At 39.3% G+C, this 26,373-nt stretch overlaps 1 protein-coding gene across 2 annotated transcripts in view; it reads right to left on the bottom strand.

Moving 5' to 3' along the window:
- Window positions 1–26,048, bottom strand: part of RASSF5 (Ras association domain family member 5) — a 107,183-nt gene extending 81,135 nt beyond the window's left edge. Inside the window, exon 1 of one of the 2 annotated variants that reach the window (XM_063297479.1) lies at window positions 25,250–26,048. In XM_063297479.1, the coding sequence (XP_063153549.1) occupies window positions 25,250–25,988 (739 nt within the window). In that variant the 5' untranslated portion in view covers window positions 25,989–26,048. Of the gene's footprint in view, window positions 1–5,286; window positions 5,441–25,249 lie in introns of those variants that run through there. The other variant, XM_063297480.1, reaches the window with a different exon arrangement.
- Window positions 26,049–26,373: the final 325 nt, after the last annotated feature.

Genomic DNA, 26,373 nt, shown 5'->3' on the forward strand with positions numbered 1-26,373 from the left:
CCTGGAGGATGGACTGGTTTGATCTTCTTGCAGTCCAAGGCACTCTCAGAATTTTCCTCCAACACCACAGTTCAAAAGCATCTATCTTCCTTCTCTCAGCCTTCCTTATGGTCCAGCTCTCGCAGCCATATGTTACTACAGGGAACACCATTGCTTTAACTATGCGGGCCTTTGTTGTCAGTGTGATGTCTCTGCTCTTAACTATTTTATCGAGATTGGTCATTGCTCTTCTCCCAAGGATTAAGCGTCTTCAGTCAGCATCTGCAGTAATCTTTGCGCCTAGAAATACAACGTCTTTCACTGCCTCTACGTTTTCTCCCTCTATTTGCCAGTTATCAATCAAGCTGGTTGCCATAATCTTGGTTTTTTTCAGGTTTAGCTGCAAGCCAGCTTTTGCACTTTCTTCTTTCACCTTCATCAAAAGGCTCCTCAGTTCCTCTTTGCTTTCAGCCATCGAAGTCTGCATAGGCATTCTTAGAAAATAAAAATGGTAGCTGCCTACAGTCAAATGCTTTTTAGCAGCGTCTCTACTTGCACTCTGTAAAGAATGTGTTGTGTACAGTATTTCTTTAACTACTAGATTAGAAACAGAGTTGGGAAAAACTATTTAGGCCACTGAATCCCTTGGTCAAGGTTAAAGTCCTGCGTTAAAGCATCTCTGTGGATTGCAGTCCAGCCTCTCCTTGAACACAATGAAAGGGAGACTACCTTCTGCTTTGGTAACTGCTTGTACTATCTAAGTGCTCTTAGAGTTATGATGTTTTCCTATGTTCAACTTGGAATCTCATTTCCTAGTAACTTAAAACCATTACATCATGTCCTGTCCCCTATTACAATAAAGAATGGGTCCTGGCCTTCTGTGTGATATCTTTTCAGGTACTTGGAACACTCATAACAACATTAGATACATTTTTATTTGAATTAATGAAAATGTTATTCCTCCAAAAGGAAAATAACATTGATTTACAACGATCCCTCCCTGACCTGAAAAAGGGAAAAAAAATTAGAGGGGAAAAAACCTGCCTCAGTTACTGTATTCTCCATAAATCTAAAGTAAAACATTCCTTCCATTTTAAAGGTGAATTATTTAGGGGAAAACTAGTCTTCCTTTCAGGTGAATATAGTAGGAACAGATTTCTTAATGATATGCAAGTGCAGTCCTCAATTACACAATAATGTTTCAGCCTGTGTACTGAATACTACTGTCTTTAAATGAGGCTTTCAGAACTAATGCAGGAAATCCATTGCTTCAATCATCACATTGGTCAAGTACTTCAACAGTCAATTAAGCTTATTAATCAAAAGTGCCTCAGCAAATCTGAGACACGTTGCATAGATCGGTTCTAATGCTTCTGAGCCTGCTCTCCCATTCTGTTGGCATGTGCATGGGAAAGAGAATTTCACTTTCAAATGCATTTTTAATCAACTAATGGCCAAGAAAGCTGGATTTACAGCTGCATATTGTTGTGCAACTCATAATAGTCACAAACTGTTTTTTTCAGCTTTCCTGCATCATTTTTTTAGGAATGGTACTTTCATTTTAACCTTTTTCTTCCTGTGTGGAGTACTATACAAGGGAAGGACCATGTTTCGTGGAGGGCAAATGGGACAGAAACAGTAAAAATACACGTCTGAATATTTTATCCTCATTACAAAGACTTCCTCCATGTTTGCTTTTTCCTTTTATATGTCATAATTTGTGTTGATATTTCTCTTAATGATTGAGTAACTGCATGTATTCCAATACAGGGCTGGCTTCCTCTTGATGACAATATCACAGAGCACATCAACAGCTGGGTATGTGAAGCAATAATTAACAGCACTTCCAAGGATCTTCAGAATGAACCTTTTTTTATTATTATTAAGATGGCGTGTTGGTGCTTTTATTTTTTTTAATCACTGCTTTAGAAGTATGATTTCTCCAGACCGCAACTCTTCCTGTATCCACATTCTGCTTCACTTCTACAAAATGAGCATTACCGATACACACCAGCATATTATTAAGGCTAAGCAGCACAGTCTAAGCTAAAGCCAGAGACACAAAATGCAATAGAGAGAACCATTTTTCATTATTTGTTGTGTTTAGCTGTCACTGAATAATGCTTACAAGAATTAAATGAAAGCTTCCATCATAAGAACATGAAGTACAGAAAATTATGTTAAAACACAGCTCTAATTTAAACAAGCCTGCACACTAATTCAAGCAAGTGATCTGTGCTCCCTTTCCTCTGGTGTATCAGGAAAGTTTGTACTTTTTTTGTATTTGAAACGAATAGGAACTTTCCATGGATTGCTGAAACCCATTTCCCAATTCAGACTTCACAGCACAACCTTTCAAGGCCAGGATACATGTTCCATGTAACTATAGTTTGATTCAAATTGGAAGCAAGGATTAAGACTCCATTTCTTACACAGAGAGGAGGAGGAGATTTCCACATGCACAACATTTGCACCACATTACTCACAGTGTCATAGCACAGAGAACCATCTGGAGAAGGCTAATACCTTTTAAATCAGGTGCTATGAATTCTAACTGCACCGGAAATTGATCCTTGACCCCTTCCCCCAATTTATCTTCTCCACATTAATTTTGACATACCCCTGCATATTATTTGTTACTTCCTTACTGTACATAGGCACTAAGTTCGCCCATAGCAAAAAGCATGTTTAAATCCCATCTATCTGGTCAAGAAATAATCCAACTAAAGCAATGTGCTTGACAGCGCATTGTAACAGGAACCCTGTAACAGGCACCAAAAGGGTTCACAGAAGGGGAACCATAATATTGCTGCTCTTTCCAGGTGAAAAATCCTTTCTAATGTTCGTTTAAATAAGAGGTTATACAGTAAGCACTATCATTAAGTACAGGGACAGCAAACGAATTTTTACTGCCATGAATGAAAATAGGTGGAAGCACCCTCTGACTATGAAGGAAGACCAAAGGCATAGCTCCCCACTATTTTGAATTACAAATAGATGAAAACTGGAATGTCAACCATAAAGCAGATATATCACAATTAAAAAATAACTCCTTTAACTTTTCCCCAAACCATCCCTACCTGCCAATGAGATGAACTGCCATGCCCTATGTAATGCTCAAACCCTTTAGAGGTGAAGGATGGCCTTTTGCCACCAAAAGATTGGACATCCATGCATTCAAGAGATCTACAGAGAGAGAACTCTGAATTGTGTTTAAATCCTGTTTTCCACTTTTGCAAATAGAAGCCTTCCTCCCCTGTCCCTGCAATTGCTGCCTTCCCAATGTCTGGTCTTTCCTGGTTTCTCTGCACATACCTTTCAAGGCCAGGATACATGTTCCATGTAACTAATTTGGAACATGTATCCTGGCAGTTGTTCTGGTTCTTCCTCTGAGAATTAGCTAAAAATGTGTATGCCTACCTCAAAAGACTAATAATGTCTTACCATTTCTTACCATTCAATTGTCAGGTTTGCAGTCATTAGGAATTTCTTTAGAGGAGATTTCTACAACTGGGTACCTTCAATATCTGTCACAAGATTTATTCCCAGAATTCTCTGTCATGCTAGCTGGAAATTTTAGTAGCTGTAGTCCTAAAACATCTGGAGAATGCCAGATTGGAGAAGGCTCATTTATAGAGTTAAAAGCAGTAGTCCTGTAGTCACTATCGCCTTCCAAATAGATGTAATGGCTTCAGTGACTGGCTGAGAAAGCTAATTTTAGAAACTTAACACAAGCTTTAGGATGAAACAGCATGACATAGTTCAGAAAGAACAACTGGTATCAAGGTGAAATGTGTCACTTAAAACACTCAGCTGTTAAATCTAGCAAAATGAGAGCTTTCCTTACAATGCAACTTTAATAGAATATGCTGTCTTCTCAATTATTCTGAATGCTTTTATCCTAATTAGGAGAATTTGAATCTTTAATACTGTAATTCAGATACATACACAATACAGTACAGTAAATAAATCTTTCATCTAAGTTAAAAAAAATCTCACAACTTAGGTAGAGTAAGGTTCAGTGTTCAATGTTCACAACTAAACATGGTAACAAAGTCTTCATCAGAATAAATAGTAACAAACTTAATCAATACTTAATAGTGTTATACTGTCCTGCTCATCCACTTAAACAATGGCTTACACTTATTAAATTGAAAGTCAATCACAGGGGTAAAAATAATAACCCATAATTACTATAGTCAATGTGTAAAACAGCTGTCAGAAAAAAATGGCAGTTCTATAGGAGAGTGCCCCAGCTGGATATCTCTGGATTACAGCTACCCTGCTGATCCTTGTTATGCTATCCATGCTTGATTGATTGTATTAAATCTATATTTTTTCTTATCTTCAGAAGCAAAAGGGAATAAGGAAAATTGTTGGCCTGTTTGAAATAGCAAGCCAGTTCTCATTCCATACAGTCAGCAGATAACCATGGTCTCTCAATGCAGATTCTACCATGAGATAGCATAAAGAAGATTATGGCCAAAATACCAAGGGATACGTCTACTGCAAACTTGCATATTAAGAAAGTATCTGGGCCAGAAAGGAGTTAAAATGATATGAGTACTTCCAAGTAAAACACATAATTCTAAAATCTTTAGAACAATATAGAATCCATACTTGTTTTATCTTTAGTAAGTCTACTCTTGCCCATCAAAAATAATTTCAAAGTCACAAAATAACAACTTATACCACCATAAATCTCAAAAATGCAAACCTTACAGCTGCTAACTTTATTTTATAGGCTTTTTGCCTCTATCAAATCTTTACAAAACAGAAGGCAAGTTCTGACATTCCAATGACTTTCTCTAGGTTCACTATTTCAAAAAGCATATTATTTAATCAAAAGGACAAGCATGTTATTTAAGTGCTACACTTAAAAATTTGAACTTACATGATCAAAAAGCAACAATATACACAAATCTATACAAATGTTAGATTTCTTGCAACTCACAAAAGCATTGCTAGAATACTGTAGCAATTAATACAGTAATTTATTATTGCTATATTATCAGTACTACTAACTTGTGAGCTATGATGAAATAGTTCTCCTTAGTGTTGGGTTTTTTAGTTATTAGACTGCTTAACCAACTCACAAAGTATAAAACAACCAACCCACTGCCCAAGTCAAACTCAAGGCTTTACCCCAAAAAGTGTTGTTCAAGTTACTCATCAACACATTTTATAAATATGTTGCAAAGTAGCACTGGGCATCTTCTGTTCTCTTCATCAGTAACTGCTACCCCATACCCTTCAGTTTCCTATTAAGAGCCAGGGCATATTTTTGCCCAAATCATTAGAACTTACCTTTGGCCAGCAAGATCGGTCTACTGGGCTTCTTGAGTCGGAGGTGGAGACCCTCAGACCATGATTTAGACTTAGGAAAATGCCTGAAGAGCTTGCGGATTCTCTTTGTTACCAGTCCAAAGCAAGCTGCAGCTCCTGCTTCTCCTTCTGTCATTCTTCTAACAGAAGATCAATAGTTTCTTTTGGCACAGCAGACAGGCAGGCAGGCAAATGCTTGAATGCGGAATGTTACCGAAAGCCACACATGTATTATCTCTACAATTTATTTATGTTACAAAATTGAGAGTCCTGCACTTGCAGCTCTCTTGTCTTTTTGTCTCTCTCTTTTTTTCCCCCAAACTAAAAGCAAACACTACAGTCCACAAACTTCCAGGGCAGCTTCTGTAACGCATGGAAAACTTTCTATTTCTGGGACTTTTTGCCTGATAAGATAAAGCAACATAACGGAAGAGGCTACAGAAAAGAGAGGGCCAGAAGCCATCTCTTTTTTAGCAAAGCTTCTTTCAAATATCCTTAGCTTACACAATCTTTTTTTTAGTTTTGAATTAAGATTATTTTGCACTATAATTAAACCAGCAATCTTAATACGCTGCATCTGTAAGGATATTAATACATTAAAAACAGGCCTGTGGGTAATAATGCTATTATGAATAGATAACCAAAGTAATACCAACAATAACAGTAACAATAGAATTTGACCCTCCTGACATTATATTTCCAACCACAACTCCTCTTTGTACTGACAAAATAGGGACCTAGCCTGGAAGGAAAAGCTCCTGTATTATTTGTTTTAAAGTTGTTACAAGTACATGCACGCATTTTCCACAAGAATAAAAAACTCCCAAAATACTGATGAGTATTTGCACATTGTACATTCAAGTGTGGACATAAATAAAGCTGGTTCATGGACACCAGTTGGTAAGTATTCAAAATAGTTCTGTAATCACCTTTTATACATGCACAAATATTCCCACATGCTTGGTCATGAATCACCTCTTCATGAACTAGAGTTGATTCAAGTACTAGAAACTATGATCTGACCAACAGAACACTGATTGGGGCAGGGACATGTAGGTGGATTAGGAGAAATACGGTTTACCACAGAGAAGGTATCTAGAAAGACCTAATCAGTTTTACAGGTAGTCCTCATTTAGTGACCACAATTGGGACCACCAACTCAAGTCATTAAGTGAAGCAGTTGCTAAGTGAAACTACAACTGTGCTTATGATCTTACTTCATCTTTCCGTTGCTTTACAGACCTGCAAAGGTCTTCAATGCAAAGATTGCTAGCAAAATTACTATTTCATCACCCTCGTACCTGCAAACAAATACTGTCCAAGGCAGTTGCTAAACAAGGACTACCTGTACTGTTACTTATATTTTGGTGTAAGCAAATCTTAACAGGTTTCACCATTTTGCAGCTGCTGTTTAGAATGTACTGCATCACAAGAACATCATGTCTCTATTTTACAAAGAAACAGGTGATTTCAAGTTCTTTTTCAGTTATTGGAACAGACTTTGGCTTGGGATTTTAGGGACTTGTAGTCCAACACAGCAAATGAGAAGACTGCGTTAGAACATTCATCAACTTGTTGTTTATGAGATTTCTATACCTAGCTCACTAGCCACATTTTTCAGTGGGGAAGAATGTATAAAAACACCATTTTGCACACTCACAGGTTTATCTTACTGTATTCCCAGCACTGAAGATAATTTACAAGAGAGTAAGCAGGAACTCAAATTTCTCACTTCACCGAGTAACAAAATACAAATTTGCAAAGTAATTCTATTCAGAAGTCAGTCAAAATTCAGTGCTTTCTCCTAATGATATATCTCTAAGAAAGAACTGTAGAATTCTATTTCCCCATCTCTCTTGTAAAGATCATAGCTGAAGCTCTGATAGTTTCACACATTTACTCTTAAGAAAACAGCATTCACTGTATCCTGGAGGGAAATTATAGTTTCTTTCTCCAGATCAAAATCTCTGCTGAACATCCATCTTTCCTTCTCTCTCATTCTCTCTCTCTCTCTCTCTCTCACACACACACACACACACACAAAACTCTTTAAAAGATGGAATTTGCTTTTCATCTGTAGGAACCAAGTATGCATGAGAATGCAGCTATATGCAGTATCTTGATTATATATAATACCTTTCAAATGGCAACTGAAACTACTGTACTTCAGAAACCTGATCACATGAGCTGTGAAAACTCAGAAGAGGCTTTGCCAGTTCACTAGCAGGAATCAAACAACCCATGTTGCATGGACATCTTTAGGGTTAATCAACTCTATAGCAAAAGGAAGTTGTAAGCTCTATTAGCTGCTCTTAAAAATAATTTAATATTACAACTTATTGAAGTCAAAGTCCTAAAACGTGGCTACATTGTGGAAAAATATTGACTGTAGCTTCCTCTAAGCATTAATAATGTGAAGGCGGGCCATCTATAGAAAGAACATTCATGAAGATCTGAATAAAGACTACTCATGTTGATTTTTTCAGGAGCTGAAATCCTATGAGCAAAGTTCTAACTCCTATAAAGATCTGTTGATATAAAACTTCTGCGCTCAGACACTCCTGCCTTGCACATGGTCATAGGGGTTGCTGTGCCATGACTCCACTTCCATCTCTACTTCCTTTCCATTTGTAATTTGGGCACTTCCCTGAATCAAGCACAAAGGAAAAGCTGGAATCCTTCTGAGATTGAATTTTAAAGTGCTGATTAGCCAATCGTTGGAGTCCCAAAATCACATTTCCCCGCTCATTAAAACGGAGGTGTCCACAGCAAGGATTGGCTGGATCCTAGTCACAGCATGAACCTACCTCTTCCATTTTCAGACCAGCTTTCACTGTTCCTGACAAAGGTTCAATGCCAACATCTAAACTTGAGCACTGCAGCAGAAACCACTGGCCCTAAAGTCCATTTACGTATCATTTCAGGAATTAATGCAGAAAGAGGAGATACCATTCCAAAGTCTTCTGTTTAAAGGTATTTGCTCACTGGGACTCCCATCATTTCCTGCCATGTACCATCCAAAGAATGCCCACACCTGCTAAAGGAATGTATTCTTTGGATGGTACATGGCAGGAAATGATGGGAGTCCCAGTGAGCAAATACCTTTAAACAGAAGACTTAGCAAAAACAAAGAAGCAATTAAATTGTTATAAAGATCTATGAATCATATGGAAATAAAGCAACTCCAGTGCTTCCTCTGAAGAGTAATCACGAGACAATTATGGCAAGAAAGGTGAAAACAAAAATAATGTTTTTAGTGACCTAATATAAAATGAACTATTTGAGAATGGCTTTAGCTGCTGCTAGGGCTACCTGGAGGCAAGCCCTTTCCCCAGACCCTGGTATAATTTTGGCACTAGGCCCGAGTAAAAACACCCCTCCCTCTGGATGTAGATATCTGGGAAGAATTGCTTCCTTCCTCCCTCTGTATTTCAGAAAAATCTCCTTGAAGGATCACCTTGTGATATTTAACTCACCACAGTGGGAGCAACCTACTCAGTTATTGAGTTAGAACTGATTCCCAGAATAAAATCATGGCCCCCAGGTGCCCAAATTTAACCACCAGCCTTCCTCTCCCTGAAATAGTGAAGCTAGCAAGCTGCAAAGTAAAGTGCATCTTCTCGCATCTATTTCCAAGAATGCCTCTGGGCCCTGTAAGCTTTAAAAAATTAAAAAGGGAATTCCACCCCAGTGTTTGTTTGGGAAAAGGACAAAAGCAAGCAGGGATAAGGGGGAGTGTCCTGCCGGAGAAAGAGTTGTTAGGTAGTCTTCCAGCAAATGGTTCTTTTCCAATTGCAGAAATTTTGTGCATAAGCAAGCCTCATCCATCAGCCTTTTCGCAAGAGCCCCCACAATATAACTGGAACATGCCAAATGAGCCCACTAGTTTAAAAAGGCTGGCCTAGATGAACCAGTCATCTAACTACTTGTGCATTTTCCTAGATTCTTGTCTCAGTTCTTGGCTGCTGTGATTAGGTAACAGCCTAATTCTCTAATGGAGCAGATAAAATTTGCCACTAATTCTAGTGAAGCATCCTGCCTTGACTTTGACTTGGCTCTGGGGTTACACATTCTATGATCCTCCGCTATAAATACCTGATTTTCTTCTAAAAAGACTAAGGAATACTTACCAGAGTATCTCTGACATCAGGACTTGCTTCTGTTTTTCTTTTTTTAAGGCACAGTTCTACCAGCTGACCTGAGAGATTCCGATGACACACCAAGCTGGGTTACCAGCTGCTTTGCAGTTCATTTGCAAGCAACGTGCCACTGACACTTAAGTAGAGCAATCATCATTTTACAGTCTCTCAAAATGCACCAGTCACACTTGGCTGGCCAGCCACCTGGGTCTGTTGGGGAGGGAAGCAATTCCACACCAGCACAAACCAGGAAAGGAGAATTGGGAGGGGAAGCAATGCACTATTGAAAATAAGGAAGGCCAACAAGAAATAATCCCAAGCATTTCATTCTTGGATTTCAAAAAAACATTCTAAACCAGAACTCTTTGCTGATCTGTGCCTTGCTATGATATATAAGAAATTCTGAGGGCATTATTCCAAGATGACGGTGTAAGAAAACATTAATTTCAAAAATATCTAGTCAGTGTTGTAGCTATCTCTATCCCTGAATTATTAAAAGTTCATACAAAATCCTTACTGTAATGTTCTTTGATCAAGATAAAATGGTGAGCTGTTTCTATTCCCATTTTTACACATGGAGACCAACACAGCCTTTTCACTTACATGACATATAAACTTACATTGCAGTACAGAACACAGAATCAGGGAACGAGGGCAATAGCCGAACAGTGAACAAAGCCCATGCTGCTGCTTCAGATCTGGAGGGGACAATCTTAAACCACTGTTTCCCTAGCTTAATTTTACAATACCCCTATCTCCAGCCAATGCAATAGTGGCTGAAGATGATGGGAGTTGTAGTAGACCAGATCTGGATATTGCCAGTTTGGAGAATGTTCAACTATTTAGTATTGGAGTGCAAGGCAAAGTGTATTTCAGAGTATGAAAAGATGAGGTTTCCATGGCCTTCCCACAACCCATGCTAAGGCCTTCTCAAACCCTAACCTGTGGAAATCTCTCTGGACAAGGAGAGGATGGGAATTCACCCATATGTGCTCTGGACGGCTGCTCCTTACAAAGAGACCATCAGACAGCAGTTTTCCACAGGTTTGAGCATAAGGAGATGACAGGATTAGCCATCTTGCTCGCAACCAATGCAGAGACTTTTAAAGGACACCAAGTTTGCAAACCTCACTTTCTAATCACTTTCGGGAATTGCTCATTAACTACTTCTATTGGAGACCTTCGGAATGACAAGTCTGAAAATCCCAGGGGAGTCTGGCTTTAATCCTGAATGAAAGAAAACTTTAATTATAAGCTTAAGAATTTAAAGAAACTGGGATTTACGGTGGGAATATGGCAGACTGAGCAGCTGTGCCCATGAGCAGAACTGGCATTGTGGCAGTTGTTTTGGGCTCAGACTGGTCTCTCCTATAGCTGAGCTTTTTTCCAGAGCAAGAAAAAAGCTTGTAATCAACCCATGTGTCCTCCAAATGGTGAGTTGCAGTCAGGAGATCATGGACAGCATGCACAATCGACAGGTAAGACTTTGCTGGGAGGCTGGGATTCCATCATTTCCAAGCCACGCTGCAGCCCTTAAAGGGGCAGTAAGTCCGGCCACCCCCATTTCTAAAACACCCAATTTACTTTTTTTTAAAAATCTTTTTTACCCTAAGAGAGGGTCTCTACAGTAAGAAGCATACTCTCTTGGTGTTTATCGTTATTTCTGGATTACTTTTAAAGATCTTTTAAAGTTTTGGCTTGTTTTCCTGTTTAAAGATTAAGGAGGGCAGAATAAATAATTGCCTTCCTGCTATTTTTTTGTACTGAATTTGAAGGACTGAATATTTTCCTGCACTTGGATTTGCTTTAACTTTCAGCTTTCTGTTCGCTTTCTCTGGGACCTGCTTGTTAGCACATCTCCTGTTTCAATTTCATTTGGATGCTTTGCATTAACTCATTAACTCCCATCTGGTTAGTCAAGTATCTAGGGGGGGCCATAATCTACTGCCTGAAGGATTTCAAAGATTTTTCAGAGTTAAAGATCTTCAAAGAGATGCTATCAGAGTAATGTCAAGCTATTCATTTGGGATATTGGGGAAGAGATTATTTCTAAAATGTGTTATATGGCTGAAAAAGTTATGTAACAAAATGAAGATTTAGAAAAGGATGCTGATCCTTCTACTGACAACAAGGCTGAAGTAATGCCAGACAAGGACTATATTTTGGTGCTGAAGGGGTTAAAGTGAAAGTCTGAGTTGCAGATTAAAGCTGTTTTTCTAAGCAATTGTTATGACTTTCTGAGGAAATGTTATGGGAGAGAAGAGAATCTGCTCTGTGGGAGTTTTTTGCTGAGAAGTCTGAATTTTTAAGGGGGGCATTTGGGCTGCTTGATTTTTGCAAGAAAAGTGCCTTCGGTTTAATTGGGAGATATGTAAATGATCTGATTTATTTTGAAGTGGGGTAGAAATTTAAGAATGTTAATTGAATTGACAATGAGGTTATTATGATTTTATTTCTTTTTAATGACTTAGATTAAGATTTAATGGACCTTTTTTTAAAGGTTTGTTTGATTTGTAAGATTTATAAGATATCTATAATATATAATAATAATTGCTTGGTTTTTAGGTTTAATGGGGTTAAGATTATTGTAGTATTATTAATTATAAAAGCAGACAATTTATATGTTTTTATAATTTTTTATTATAGTGGATAGAAATATATAGAATAGTAGTAGGAAGGAAATAATTAAATGGATGTTATCTTATGGGGGAGAGAAGTCAATTTAAATTATATATATATATATATATATATATATATATATATATATATATATATACTTTTTATACTCTTTTTATAAGGGGAAGGAGCAAGTGTATTAGTGATTTGTATATGTGCCAATGGAAGGATTTATAGGAATAATGTGATCTTGCTTTGATATAGAGTAAGGGATTGATTATGGAAATTGCTGTATATTCTTGCTGCTGAAAGTCAGAAGTCACCTGTGTATGTAATCTTTAAAATTCTTTTTTCTTGTGTTTCACACTTTAATTCTTTTTTATAGTTTTTTGCTTTTTTGTAGTTTTTATCTTTGTCTTGAACTTAATAAAATTCTTATAAAAAAGCAATAAAGAATCTGAAATAAACAGCAAAAAGCTAAATATGATTTTGATCTTAGAAAGTTATGAACCAACTAAGGATCCAGATAAAATTGGAATATTGAAACTTTTACAATAAGATTTTGGAATTAATTATAAAGTACAAACAGCTTCTCATTGGAAATAGATCCTGTTTTGTTTTTTCAAAGATATAACATAGATAAATAATTTCATGATTTCAAAAACTGGACACTAGGGGACTAAAGATTTTAGGTAGAGGAAAGATAAACAGGCCTGCAAGATGGTTATGATAATAAAAATACTGAAGGAGATATTTGAAGAATGGAATCAGAAAATAGTAACCACAATATCAACAATGTCAGTAATTACATCTGCTTCTATGGATAGACTATGTCCAAAAAATGTTATGGAAGAAATGTCAGATGTTGTAATGATTGCCTATTCCAATAAAAGGAGTCTCATCAGTAGTTACTAGAGAAAACTAATTTATTGAATGAATAGTATGCAAAGTAGATGTAGATCTAGATGTAGATGTAGAACAAATTTTATCTGACAACATAGAGATGATATTGAAAGTAGATTTACAACTGACAGAACAAGAGAATGATTTAGAAAAGAATGTTTCACTGGATCTGCAAAAGAAACTGGCTGAGGTTTTAAAATTTAAAAAGGAAATACAAATGCCAACCAAGAGATAATTTTTTCCTACTGGATAATTTTTTCCTACTGGATTTACAAAAGAAGCTTGTTAAAGCCTTGAAGAACTCTGTGTGATAGGACAAAGAAATGAAGAGAAATCAAATCTTAAGACAACATTTGAACAAACTACAGATTAAGACTGCTAGAAGTAAAAGGAAGGAATATAAAGTTGGTTTATTTGATCAAGGTTAAAATAAGGTATGTTGTTACTTCTGGCTACCCTTTTTGGACTTTCTGCTGACACCAGGACTGAAAAGATGATGTTTTATGGATTTGTTTATAGATAAAATATGGGATAAGGGATGAAGAAGTAAATGTTTGTAACTTCAGAGAGGGTGAAGAATAAATATGTTCATACATGTGATGAAGGTTGAAAGTCACTTATATATTTCTTTTCTCTTTATTATATTCTTTTCTCTTTTTTTCATTCTTTTTCCTTACACTTTTTACTCCTCTCCATTTTTTTTCTTTCTTTAAATTTAGTTTGTATTAGATTTTATTATTATAATCAAAACTCTTAAGAAAAATTATATATTAAAAAAAGGAGCCATTGAAAAGAAACAAGGCAAAATTTCGCTCACGTGGCTAGAAACACATGCTTTTGTTTCTTGACATTTGAAAGGCAGGACTTCTTCCTAAACAGAACATACCGAACTTAAATATAAAAGGCCACATCAAATCTGTCCTAAGCTATTTGTATGGAAACAGAGTATCTGTTAAAGAGATGCATCAAAAGGCTTTGATTTCAATGTGCAGATTAAAACAGCTGTGTTAGGTCCCATTACATTATTATAAAGAAGATACCAAACAAAAATATTCTTTGAACTTAGGCACATATTACTATTTTTGTTCTGTACAAAACTGCACTATTTGAGCAATCTACACAGTCTGTAGTAATGATTAGTTTTTCTTTAAATCCAGGTACAAACTCTCACAATAATGGTTCTGTAGAACAAAGCATTCATATAGAGAGACATATCCACTCACATAACTGCCATAAAAAGGTATGATTGAAATAAATATATATACATACATACATACATACATATATATTAAAGAAGCTACATTTAAAATTATGTATGTATGTACTACTCAAAATTCTCATTTTAATTACACCAAAGACTTTGGAAGGAACCAGGTAGAGAAGACTGGGCTTTTTGTGTATTAGAAGTTTTAAGTTCTTGATAATAATGAAGCCTGGATAGAGTGTTCAGTTGACATCTTAGCCATACAAATATGGGATTCCACAGATGTGTCGGCATAGGTTTACTTCCTTCTGCTTGTGTCAAGGGCTCCCTCGGAAACCTCAATAATTCTTTCTGGAAATTGGTATTCGCAGGAAATCTAAGGCATGACTAGAATATTTAGAATTTCTTTATTGCTATCATTGTGATTTAAATAATATGAAGAGTAGCTTTGACCAACCTACAGAATCCAGTCCTATATGTGGATGCAGTTCAGAGCCAAATCCTGGTTTTTTTCCTGGCCTTATGTCAAAAAGGCCTGGTAACCACCCCTTTCTCAGGCTTATCAATTATGATCACTTGCAGAGTATTTTTATAACAAACTTCTCTTTTTTCACCCTTTCTTCCTGCTTTGCAAATTTCAATTCTGATACCTTTTGTGCATACTAAAGGTGTTGGACCTCAGCTACTACAAGCCCCATGCTTCCTGACATTTCTGAGCTTTGAAGCCCAATGTCTTTGGTGGTGGTTGAAATTAGCATTAGGTTCTTCATGTTTATTTCTTATGAATACCAGACAACAGAATTCCTTGACACATAATTCATTCCTTTCTGAAGCCTCAGAAATGCTCTTGGCTAACCACTGGTTTCAACAGCTAGGTTCATACATGTGCTAAGCCATGATGTGGTTTGTTGGGTTTGCTTAGATCTGGTTGCAATTGCTTAGATTTCTTTTACCATATTTATTTCTTTCAATTAATTTTATTAAAAGTTTTAAAGAGAACATAAAAACTAATACAAAATAGAGAGAACAAAGAAAGAGAGGGAGAAAAAACAAAAAACAAAAGTGCAGTGAGAAAGAATAAAAATAGAAAGACGCTTCCAGTTTTCTCTCCAGCAACTGTGATTACAAAATTATCTCTTACCCTATGAAAATAGAAAAAAATCACTTTTTTTCTATTATCCATTTTTTTTAATCAACACAACCACAAGTCATAAGTGCATTTTTTTCCATTTCATGCAAAAAGTCTATAAGGGGTTTCCAGTCAACCATAAATGTAGGTATTGTCTTTTCTCTGATCAAGGAAGTTAATTTAGCCATCTCTGCAAGTTCCATCATCTTCACCAACCATTCCTCCATTGCGGGTAGTGTCGAACCTTTCCACTTTTGAGCATATAATAGTCTTGCTGCAGTTGTCATATATAAAAACAAAGTTCCATGACTTTTTTCTAGTTGCCTATCCATTAGTCCCAAAAGAAAAGTCTATGGTTTCAGTTGTACTTTAACTGCTAAAATCTTTTCAATTAATGCATGTATTTGTATCCAAATTTTTTTGGCTTTTTTAGACATCCACCAAACATGATAAAATGTCCCTTCATGTTTATTATTTATCTTATTTATATAGCCGCCCATCTCACGAAAATGTGACTCTAGGCAGTGCACAGTAACAAAGTTATTGTTGTTTTAATTGAAATGGCATAAAAACACTAACAATAATGATAATTATTGCAGCTGGTAAACCATGGCTTATCAATTAGATTGTGTAAAGTCACTTAATTTTTATTTATTCAATAAACCATGATCTGGTGACTATGAGAACTTTATTAATGGCTGAGCTTGCACATTGCACTAAACCATGATTGTTTAACAATACAGTTTATTAATTCAAGCATAACTGATTGGGTTCACAGAATGTGCTAAGCCATTAGTCCCTGAGTACTTATGAGCAGGAAGGTAGGATATAAATCACCAATGGCTTACAAACCAGAATGAGTGGGCTCATACAGCTGGATACATCAAAGCCAAACAAACAACATTAAAGCTTAACAATATGTGCAAACTGAACTAGTAGGATATGTTGGATATGAACTGGCCCTTAGCAATTCAAATGTAAAGAGGCGGCACAACTGGGATAAACTTCACTGCAGAGTGAGACTCAGATCTTCTACAGCTGTTACCTCCAAATCAGACACTGATCACAGCTACGGTACTGTAAGAGATTGATCATCAGAGCTAGTCCTTAGTCTATTGTCAGATCAGCATTTTTCATTCAAAACGTTTATCATCTCATTTCTAGTTTAATCTGTATTTTAAAAAGAGGCACAAAACTTTTACATATGTATTATCTTCACAAAATATTCACAGGCTACATCAGTTTGATTCCTTTAAAATGCAGACCCAACAAGGTCTCTCAGCCTCTTTACCTACAGTAAAGAAAAAGCAAGGATGGGACGACTATCAGCCTGACTCCATTCTTTGTCAAACCCTTGTAATATTGCTAAAACAATATAGGCCTTTATTAAAAGTTGTATAAAGCTTTATAAGCAAAAGATGATCATACATACAGTAGGGTTAAGGAAACAGTACATACAAAGAACTTCCATAGTGATCCAAACATTCATTTTCTGGAAAAAAAAGGAAAAAAACAAAGACCAAATGTGATATATCTTTGCAACCAAATCAAAGGGTTGGGCATAATCCTGCAGTATTAATATGAAGCTGCAGAACTCAGTGGAGCTCTTTTGTCTTCCAATTTCTCTTTCCTTTTAAAAAGCTCGGCAAGAACAGATTCAAGCCCCATTCATTCTTCTGCAGATACAGCCCCACCAAACAAACAAAAAACCAGCCCTTAATCAAATATGAATTTGAAAGCAAGCCAAAACATTAAAATCATGACAGGAGCTAAAAGAGAATCCAGGAAGGGAAGTCTTGGATCTAGCAAAAGAAAGCTTTCCTGCCACAGAGAGGCAAGTTGCAACACTGTCAAGCCAACCAGGAAAACCCGTGGCAGCTCTACCACTTGCCAAAAATGCGGGCTGTAAAAGAGCACAACATCCAAACTGGCAGGATTCCTCTGCAAAAGAATGAAAAAACAGCCATGCATCCTGCTCTTCCAAAAGGTACTACCAAGAGCACAGCAATTTAAAATGAAGGGAGGCTTATCTTTTCTTGATTACTAAATCCAGGCTGTTTAAACCCAAACCCTACTTTTATTAGGTCAAGTGAGAGTGTACAAATTACCATGCAAGCTCTCTAGTTTCCAAAAACTCTTTACCCAGCAAGATGATTTTCAAAACGCGGGGAGAAAAAGGAGTGAAGAAAAAAATTAAGCCAAGTTTCAACAACATAGGTTACAGTCTCAGAGTTAGACTGGACTCCAGGTATGCAAAACTGGGCCTGACCGATATAGAGGTTATATAAAGTTGCATCCACGACTCTCCCAAAAACCTCTAGGATGAGCAAACATGCAAGCAAATAATAGCTGATTCTTCACTTTAGGGAAGCATAAAACTACCTGCTGAAGTCAACTCTTTTTCCATTTTTAGTGAGATACACAGATTGCTTGGTAGGGAGAAAACAGAAATCAGTGCAAATGAACATAAATCATTTTTTTATATTAATAAAGCTGAAAATTATTTTTAAGATGCTGTAACTTGCTTAGACTCAAAATTATCTTCTTCATATAGATTTTGGATTTTTCTTTTTAAACAGAGGTTTACAGCAGCTCAGGTTCTTTACCAATTTTTTGCCTAAGCTAACCCTAAGCTTGAAAAGCTTTTGCTTTTCAAGTGGCCACCTTAGTTATTTAAGAGACAGCTGCAACAGTGTTTGTTGTTGTTTATTCGTTTAGTCGCTTCCGACTCTTCGTGACTTCATGGACCAGCCCACGCCAGAGCTTCCTGTCGGTCGTCAACACCCCCAGCTCCCCCAGGGACGAGTCCGTCACCTCTAGAATATCATCCATCCATCTTGCCCTTGGTCGGCCCCTCTTCCTTTTGCCTTCCACTCTCCCTAGCATCAGCATCTTCTCCAGGGTGTCCTGTCTTCTCATTATGTGGCCAAAGTATTTCAGTTTTGCCTTTAATATCATTCCCTCAAGTGAGCAGTCTGGCTTTATTTCCTGGAGGATGGACTGGTTGGATCTTCTTGCAGTCCAAGGCACTCTCAGAATTTTCCTCCAACACCACAGTTCAAAAGCATCGATCTTCCTTCGCTCAGCCTTCCTTATGGTCCAGCTCTCGCAGCCATATGTTACTACAGGGAACACCATTGCTTTAACTATGCGGGCCTTTGTTGTCAGTGTGATGTCTCTGCTCTTAACTATTTTATTGAGATTTGTCATTGCTCTTCTCCCAAGGATTAAGCGTCTTCTGATTTCCTGACTGCAGTCAGCATCTGCAGTAATCTTTGCACCTAGGAATACAAAGTCTTTCACTGCTTCTACATTTTCTCCCTCTATTTGCCAGTTATCAATCAAGCTGGTTGCCATAATCTTGGTTTTTTTGAGGTTTAGCTGCAAACCAGCTTTTGCACTTTCTTCTTTCACCTTCATCATAAGGCTCCTCAGTTCCTCTTCACTTTCAGCCATCAAAGTGGTATCATCTGCATATCTGAGATTGTTAATGTTTCTTCCAGAGATTTTAACTCCAGCCTTGGATTCCTCAAGGCCAGCTTGTCGCATGATGTGTTCTGCGTACAAGTTGAATAGGTAGGGTGAGAGTATACAGCCCTGCCGTACTCCTTTCCCAATCTTAAACCAGTCTGTTGTTCCGTGGTCTGTTCTTACTGTTGCTACTTGGTCGTTATACAGATTCTTCAGGAGGCATACAAGATGACTTGGTATCCCCATACCACTAAGAACTTGCCACAATTTGTTATGGTCCACACAGTCAAAGGCTTTAGAATAGTCAATAAAACAGAAATAGATGTTTTTCTGAAACTCCCTGGCTTTTTCCATTATCCAGCGGATATTGGCAATTTGGTCCCTAGTTCCTCTGCCTTTTCTAAACCCAGCTTGTACATCTGGCAATTCTCGCTCCATGAACTGCTGAAGTCTACCTTGCAGGATCTTGAGCATTACCTTACTGGCATGTGAAATGAGTGCCACTGTTCGATAGTCTGAACATTCTTTAGTGTTTCCCTTTTTTGGTATGGGGATATAAGTTGATTTTTTCCAGTCTGATGGCCATTCTTGTGTTTTCCAAATTTGCTGGCATATAGCATGCATTACCTTGACAGCATCATCTTGCAAGATTTTGAACAGTTCAGCTGGGATGCCGTCGTCTCCTGTTGCCTTGTTATTAGCAATGCTTCTTAAGGCCCACTCAACCTCACTCTTCAGGATGTCTGGCTCTAGCTCACTGACCACACCGTCAAAGCTATCCCCGATATTGTTATCCTTCCTATACAGGTCTTCTGTATATTCTTGCCACCTTTTCTTGATCTCTTCTTCTTCTGTTAGGTCCTTGCCATCTTTGTTTTTGATCATACCCATTTTTGCCTGGAATTTACCTCCAATGTTTCTAATTTTCTGGAAGAGGTCTCTTGTCCTTCCTATTCTATTGTCTTCTTCCACTTCCGCGCATTGCTTGTTTAAAAATAATTCCTTATCTCTTCTGGCTAACCTCTGGAATTTTGCATTTAATTGGGCATATCTCCCCCTATCACTGTTGCCTTTTGCTTTCCTTCTTTCTTGGGCTACTTCTAGTGTCTCAGCAGACAGCCATTTTGCCTTCTTGGTTTTCTCTTTCTTTGGGATGTATTTTGTTGCCGCCTCCTGAACAATGCTGCCAACTTCTGTCCAGAGTTCTTCCGGGACCCTATCTACTAAGTCCAGTCCCTTAAATCTATTCTTCACCTCCACTGCATATTCCTTAGGAATATTAGTGAGCTCATATCTAGCTGATCTGTGGGTCTTCCCTAACCTCTTTAGTCTGATCCTAAATTGTGCAAGAAGAAGTTCGTGATCTGAACTACAGTCAGCTCCAGGCCTTGTTTTTACTGACTGTACAGATGTCCGCCACCTTTGGCTGCAAAGGATGTAATCAATCTGATTTCGGTGTTGTCCATCTGGTGAAGTCCATGTATAAAGCCGTCTCTTAGGTTGTTGGAAGAGAGTATTTGTTATGCAGAGTGAATTGTCTTGGCAAAATTCTATCAGCCTGTGTCCTGCTTCGTTTTGTTCTCCCAGGCCATACTTACCTGTAATTCGAGGTGTCATTTGACTGCCCACCTTAGCATTCCAGTCTCCTGTGATGAAAATAACATCTCTTTTAGGCGTGTTGTCCAGTAGGTGCTGCAGATCCTCATAGAACTGCTCTACTTCAGCTTCTTCAGCATTTGTGGTTGGGGCGTATATTTGGATCACTGTGATGTTAGATGGCTTGCCCTGAATTCGAATTGAGATCATTCTGTCGTTTTTTGGGTTGTATCCAAGCACTGCTTTAGCCACTTTACGATTAATTATGAAGGCTACTCCATTTCTTCTGTGGTCCTCTTGTCCGCAGTAGTAGATCTGGTGGTCATTTGATGTGAAGTGGCCCATTCCAGTCCATTTCAGTTCACTGACGCCCAGAATGTCTATCTTTAATCTTGACATCTCACAAATAACCACATCCAATTTGCCCTGGCTCATAGATCTTACATTCCAGGTTCCGATGGTGTGTTGATCCTTAGAACATCGGATTCGCCGTTCACCACCAGCACCGTCGGCCGCTAGCCGTCCTTTCGGCTTTGAGCTAGCTGCGTCATCACGTCTGGGGCTAGTTGAGCTCATCCTCTGTTCCTCCCCAGTAGCATTTTGACCATCTTCCGACCTGGGGGTCTCATCTTCCGATGGTATACCGACATATCTCTGGTTGTACTGATCCATTTAGTTTTCACGGCAAGAATACTGAGGTGGGTTGCCATTACCTTCCCCAGGGATCGCATTTAGTCTGACCTCTCTGTCATGACCTTCCCGTCTTGGGTGGCCCTTCACGGTTTAGCTCATGGCATCATTGAGGTGCTCAAGCTCCAGCACCACAACAAGGTAACGATCCTTTGCTGAAGCAACAGTGTTTAGGGCAGGACAAAACTATCTGTTGCTACGAAAGCTGGAATAAAGGGAAAAGACACATTTATGCTCTTTTCACAGAATCCTTCTCAGTGAAAAACAAGGTGGCATGGTACCATTCAGATATGAAGGTGATATTTTAATCTTTATTGAAAGCTATATTCATTTCATTATCCCCATTAACTGATTAAAGTCTTATAGCCCCACTTAGAGAGATGTGCTTGAAGCAAATAGATAGGATTTTGTAAAACATATTTTCATACTGTCAACTCCAACCTACTCCTCAGATTATAAATGAGTTTTCCTTCAATGAACAGTTTATGCAGTTACTCTAGATAGCTGCTCATAAAATCATCCCACCGAAATATTAAGAAGTCAGCCAGCCTTCAGCATTTATAGGAAGAATAGAGAGCAGAAGCATGTAATATCCCGCAACAGAAATCCATGACATGTCCACAATTTGACCATCACAGCCAGTTTGGGGGGGACTGTATTTGTTTTTATCTGGTATGGCCAACTTCAATATTCTTGGACTGTAAGGTTATTTCCACCAACCTAGGCGAAAGTCCCATTGAATTCAGTGTCATCTTTTGAATAGCCTTGTATGGGGTTGCCTTGCTAGGTTTCAAGAATCAGCAGTTTCTAAGATGACTTTGGATAACAATTCAGACTTTGTAGTTAGAAAAGAAAATGAATTCATTACTACAGTAATTCAGAAAAAAAATTAGAGATTGTTGTAAAGCCTAGATCAATCTAAAAGATGCAATATTGTATTCAGTACATGATTAAACTACTAATCTCTTTACATATTAAATATAACAGATTAGTTCCCTAAACAGAAGAAATAGAAATTATCAGTTGGGTCTGGAAAAATCAAGCACAATAATTGCATATATATTATCTCACATGGTAGACATTCTCCAATCGATTACATTAATTCACAACATATATTTTTATTCTGAAAAATTATACCACCTTCCCAGAGACAAAAGAACCCTACACAAAATACTATATAAGCTTAATTTTAGCATGAGAGAACTTGACCAGATTAACTGAGGAGACCTTGAGCTGAAAGGTCAGTTACAAATTTAGATACTATACTCATCCATAGCTTGAAACCCCTCCCAACCACCTTTATAACATTAGGATAACAATAATATTGACCAACTGAGTAGAGTGTTGAAAAGAAATGCAGAGAGATCATCATCCCCTAAATGCCATGACCTATGGTTTTGTGTTGAATGCTGGGACAGAAGTACATAATAGCGGCATTTATGTGAATTTATCATCACACTAATGTCATCATTTTGACATATTTCTGGTTTACCAGAGACATCACTGGAGGTTCAAGAACACTGATGCATATAGAATATTATCTACTTATTTTGAATGAAGTATAAAAACTAAAGTATAAAATATTATTATTCATGGAACTTTAGAGGAAAAACACATTGTTTATCAGTGTTTTCTCAACCTTGGCAGCTTGAAGGTGTGTGGACTTCAACTCCCAGAATTCTGGGAGTTGAAGTCCATACACCTTCAAGCTGCCAAGGTTGAGAAACACTGGGCTAGTGAAATGCACCTCTTTCCCCCTGCATTCTGAAAACTCTGCCAAGGTTGAGAAACGCTGTTCTTTATCATCATTATGCATTTGCCAATCTGAAAAAAAAGTTATCTCAGAGAATACCAGGATATGAAAAGGCAAATTCTCTGCCTGGGTAGCTTCTGTAGGGCTCTTACGATTCTCTAGTCTTCTTAGTTCTTGCAATCTAAGCTCAGTATGAAGCAATCAGCATCTCTGCACATTGCAAATCTTGTTCATTCAGTTCAGATCAATATATTCAGTGGCTAACTGGATAACATGTTTCCAACTATGCCTCAACCCTGTGGCATATGTCAATTTCCTACTTGCATGGAGCCTTTATACATGATCCCTGTTCAATTTCCACAATCCTAGAGCCCAGCAGTATTTGGATGTATATAGAACCCAAAGGAGGGGTCTCTCCACATATTCAGATGTACCCTGGAAAATGAACAGATAGGCCTATAGTGGTCTCAGGGGAAGAAGACAGAATCTTTTGCATTATAAAGGAGCATCTGGGAAAGTTGCCAAGTGCAGGAAACATGCTTGAGCGAAACTTTCTTGCGGCATCTTGTTGGGGAAGGGCCGTAGCGTAGTGATGGAACACATATCACTTATGCAGATTGTTCCAGGGTCAGTCCCTGATTGATCCAATTGAAGGAATAGAATTAATGATAATACAACAATATTATTTGTCCTGGAATCATGGACAGTTGCTAATGGGATATATGCCCACCTTAGGCCTGAAAGCCAGCTGGGTGACCTTGGGCCAGTCACTCTTTCTCAGCCCAACCCACCTCACAGGGTTGTTGTTGTGGGGAAAATAGAAGGAGGAAGGAGTAATAGGTATGTTCGTCGCCTTGAGTTACTTATAAAAATAATAAGGGCAGGAAAATAAATGAATGAATGAATGAAATCTTAGAGGATTGCTTGGGTTCACATAACACATTCCAGGGTTTGTTCAATGACTGGGTTCACACAACACACTGTGCTGTAACCTTATCAAAACATTTGCTGGTTTAGTGCATAGACAGACCTGATGGAAGCTTCCACAAACAAATCTTCTCATCTGGGATTAGGCAACTTTCTGTGTCTCCATCTTTATATTGCCCCACACAAAATTAAACACTGCTATACCCCACTCACTAGGACCATCATATGGTTCTGAGCCTCAACATCTCCTTGAATATCTGTGGTAAATGTACAGTATATACCATTAATTTGCCTTCCACATATTCTCTCACTCTTTTTAAAAAGGAAAGGTTGATCAAATCAAGTCATGCACATAATGCAAACACCCAATTATCTATACTGCCTTGGAAAAGGCTAGCGAAGGCATAAGAAGTAGCCAGCAGAGGAATCAGAATAGACTTTTTTAAGATCACACAAATCACAAGAAGAGGGGGAAAATAGTATTTTCACCACTGGAGAGATTGCAAAAGACTCCCCACAGGAACACAGAAGGAAAACAAAAAAGAAATTATCCACCTATCACAAATAAGAATATTGCATCGTATTACTACTGTCATTTCTCTGAAAAGCTAGACACAATATCTAAAACTTACAGAATGTCAAGAATTCAGAGCAATTGGCCTTACCTCTTATTCCTAACATGGATTGAACAGTAAACAGAGATCACGTTGAACAGATTAAGGAATTTAGATCAACACAATTCTGACAATAGCAAGAGAATGGATGTCTAATGATTGCACTGACCAACATGCAGCCTAAAACTAAAACACATCCTCAAAAGAGAAGAAAACCCAGTTGCAAAAGAGAGATCGAAGTAGGATGACATTCACACAAATGTGGATTCAAATCAAAGCCAACAGCTATTTCAACATGTCTTGTGCAGTTTTTAAGCTTTCTGATTTTAAAAAAAAATCAGCTCAAGTACCATAAAGCAGTGGAGTTCTCTGTCAGGCTTTTTGAGAGCTTTCATGAGGATGGAGACTGGATGCAACAAGGTTACACAGGCCCTGCCCGGGGCAATAACTTATATATGGAAATATGTGTACACATACACACCAGTCTGGGACAACAGGAGCCTTCCCTGCCCAGAGTGCTGGAGGCAATAGCTAGAGTTGGCTAGAGATGAAGACTTCGCAAGATCAGGGAGCTTTTCTGCTAAGAAGCAGGAAGAATGAGAGGTCTGCCTTTCTGTGGAGGGAAAGAGAACACCGCTGACTAGTAGCGACTTACTCCTATGCCGTGAAGGAGCAACCCGACGCCAGGGGATGCAGTAAACAAGGCGCAAGGGGGAGAGTGGAAGAGCCAGGTCCTCTATACTGCTTAGGACCGGCGTGGCCTTCTGCCGTTAGCAGGAAGGATATTTGTTTTACCTGCCAAATCCAGGTAAGAAGGACCTAACTCGCCTCTGCCACGTTTCGGGCAAAAAAGGCAGGAGGAGGGCCCTTATAGCGGGGCCGGGTGGGACGCGAGCAACTTACTGGCACAGCGCAGTGCCCGCTGCTGCACAGCCTCCCCGCACAGGTCGCACCAGCCCCTCCAGAGGGTAAAGCCTTCGAAGCGGTGTCCTTCGCCCTTCTCCTCTCGCACTCGGGGGTCCCGCGGCTGCTCGAAAATGGTGCGCACGTCAGGCAGCAGGCGAGGAGCTCCGGATCTCAGTCTGAGCCGCTGGTGGTGCAGCTGCCCGGAGCGGAAGGGCTTGGCTGCGGGGCCGGGGGACGCGGGCAGCTCCCGGGGTATTATGTGAGCCACGATCGCAGCCTCTTCTCCAGCAAGGATGGGTGCCACGAGAATCTCGGCGCCGACCTCAGCCGCTCGTCCGACGGGCGCCCTACTCTCTGCTTCCACTACGCTCCCGAGGGGCCTCCCGCGGCCGGAGGCGAAGGGCAGAGCGCCGCGGCACTCCGCAGGACGCTCTCGCAGAGCCTCGGCGCGTCCCGCCTTCGCGGCCAGCAGAGCGTCCTTCTCCAGCCCGATACCGCCGTCCGCGCCCCACTGGGACGTGGCCCCCGCAGCGCGGGGAGGCTGCGGCTGTTCTTGTTCCTGCGGCTGCCTCCGCCGCGGCGGCGGCGGCGGCGGCTGCTTCATGTCATTGGAAGCGGAGCGCTTGAGGATCTTCTTTCGTTCGTTGGCGCTCAGGCTCTGCAGGAAGAGCTGTTGTTCCTTATCCAGTAGCAACGGGTAGGGGTACTGCCCGATGGCCGGGGAAGCCATGGCCATACCGAGCAGACAGGCGGCCCCAACAGCTGCGACCTGCCGGCGGGTGGCCAGCAGCGCAGGCGCTCTTAAGAGGGACCTGCGGAGGCTGCGAAGGAGAGGGAGGGTGGAGCGAGAGAGAGAGAGAGAGGGAGGGAGGGAGAGAGAGAGAGAGAGAGAGAGAGAGAGAGAGGGAGAGAGAGAGAGAGGGAGGGAGGGAGGGAGGGGGGGGCGGGCGAGTAGCCCCGCACCGCGCAAATCTTCCGACGCTGGGTTGGCCCAGTTTCCAAATTGGTTGGCCTCACCAAACGGAGTCCCGCGCTCTAACCCGGAATCCGTTCTCTTTCCTCTGAGCGTGAGCTGCCTGGAAAAATCGGGTCGTGGGAAAAGAAAGTCATTCTGTACGTGC

Source organism: Candoia aspera, chromosome 3 (assembly GCF_035149785.1).
Source record: "Candoia aspera isolate rCanAsp1 chromosome 3, rCanAsp1.hap2, whole genome shotgun sequence".
Classification (NCBI taxonomy): domain Eukaryota; kingdom Metazoa; phylum Chordata; class Lepidosauria; order Squamata; family Boidae; genus Candoia; species Candoia aspera.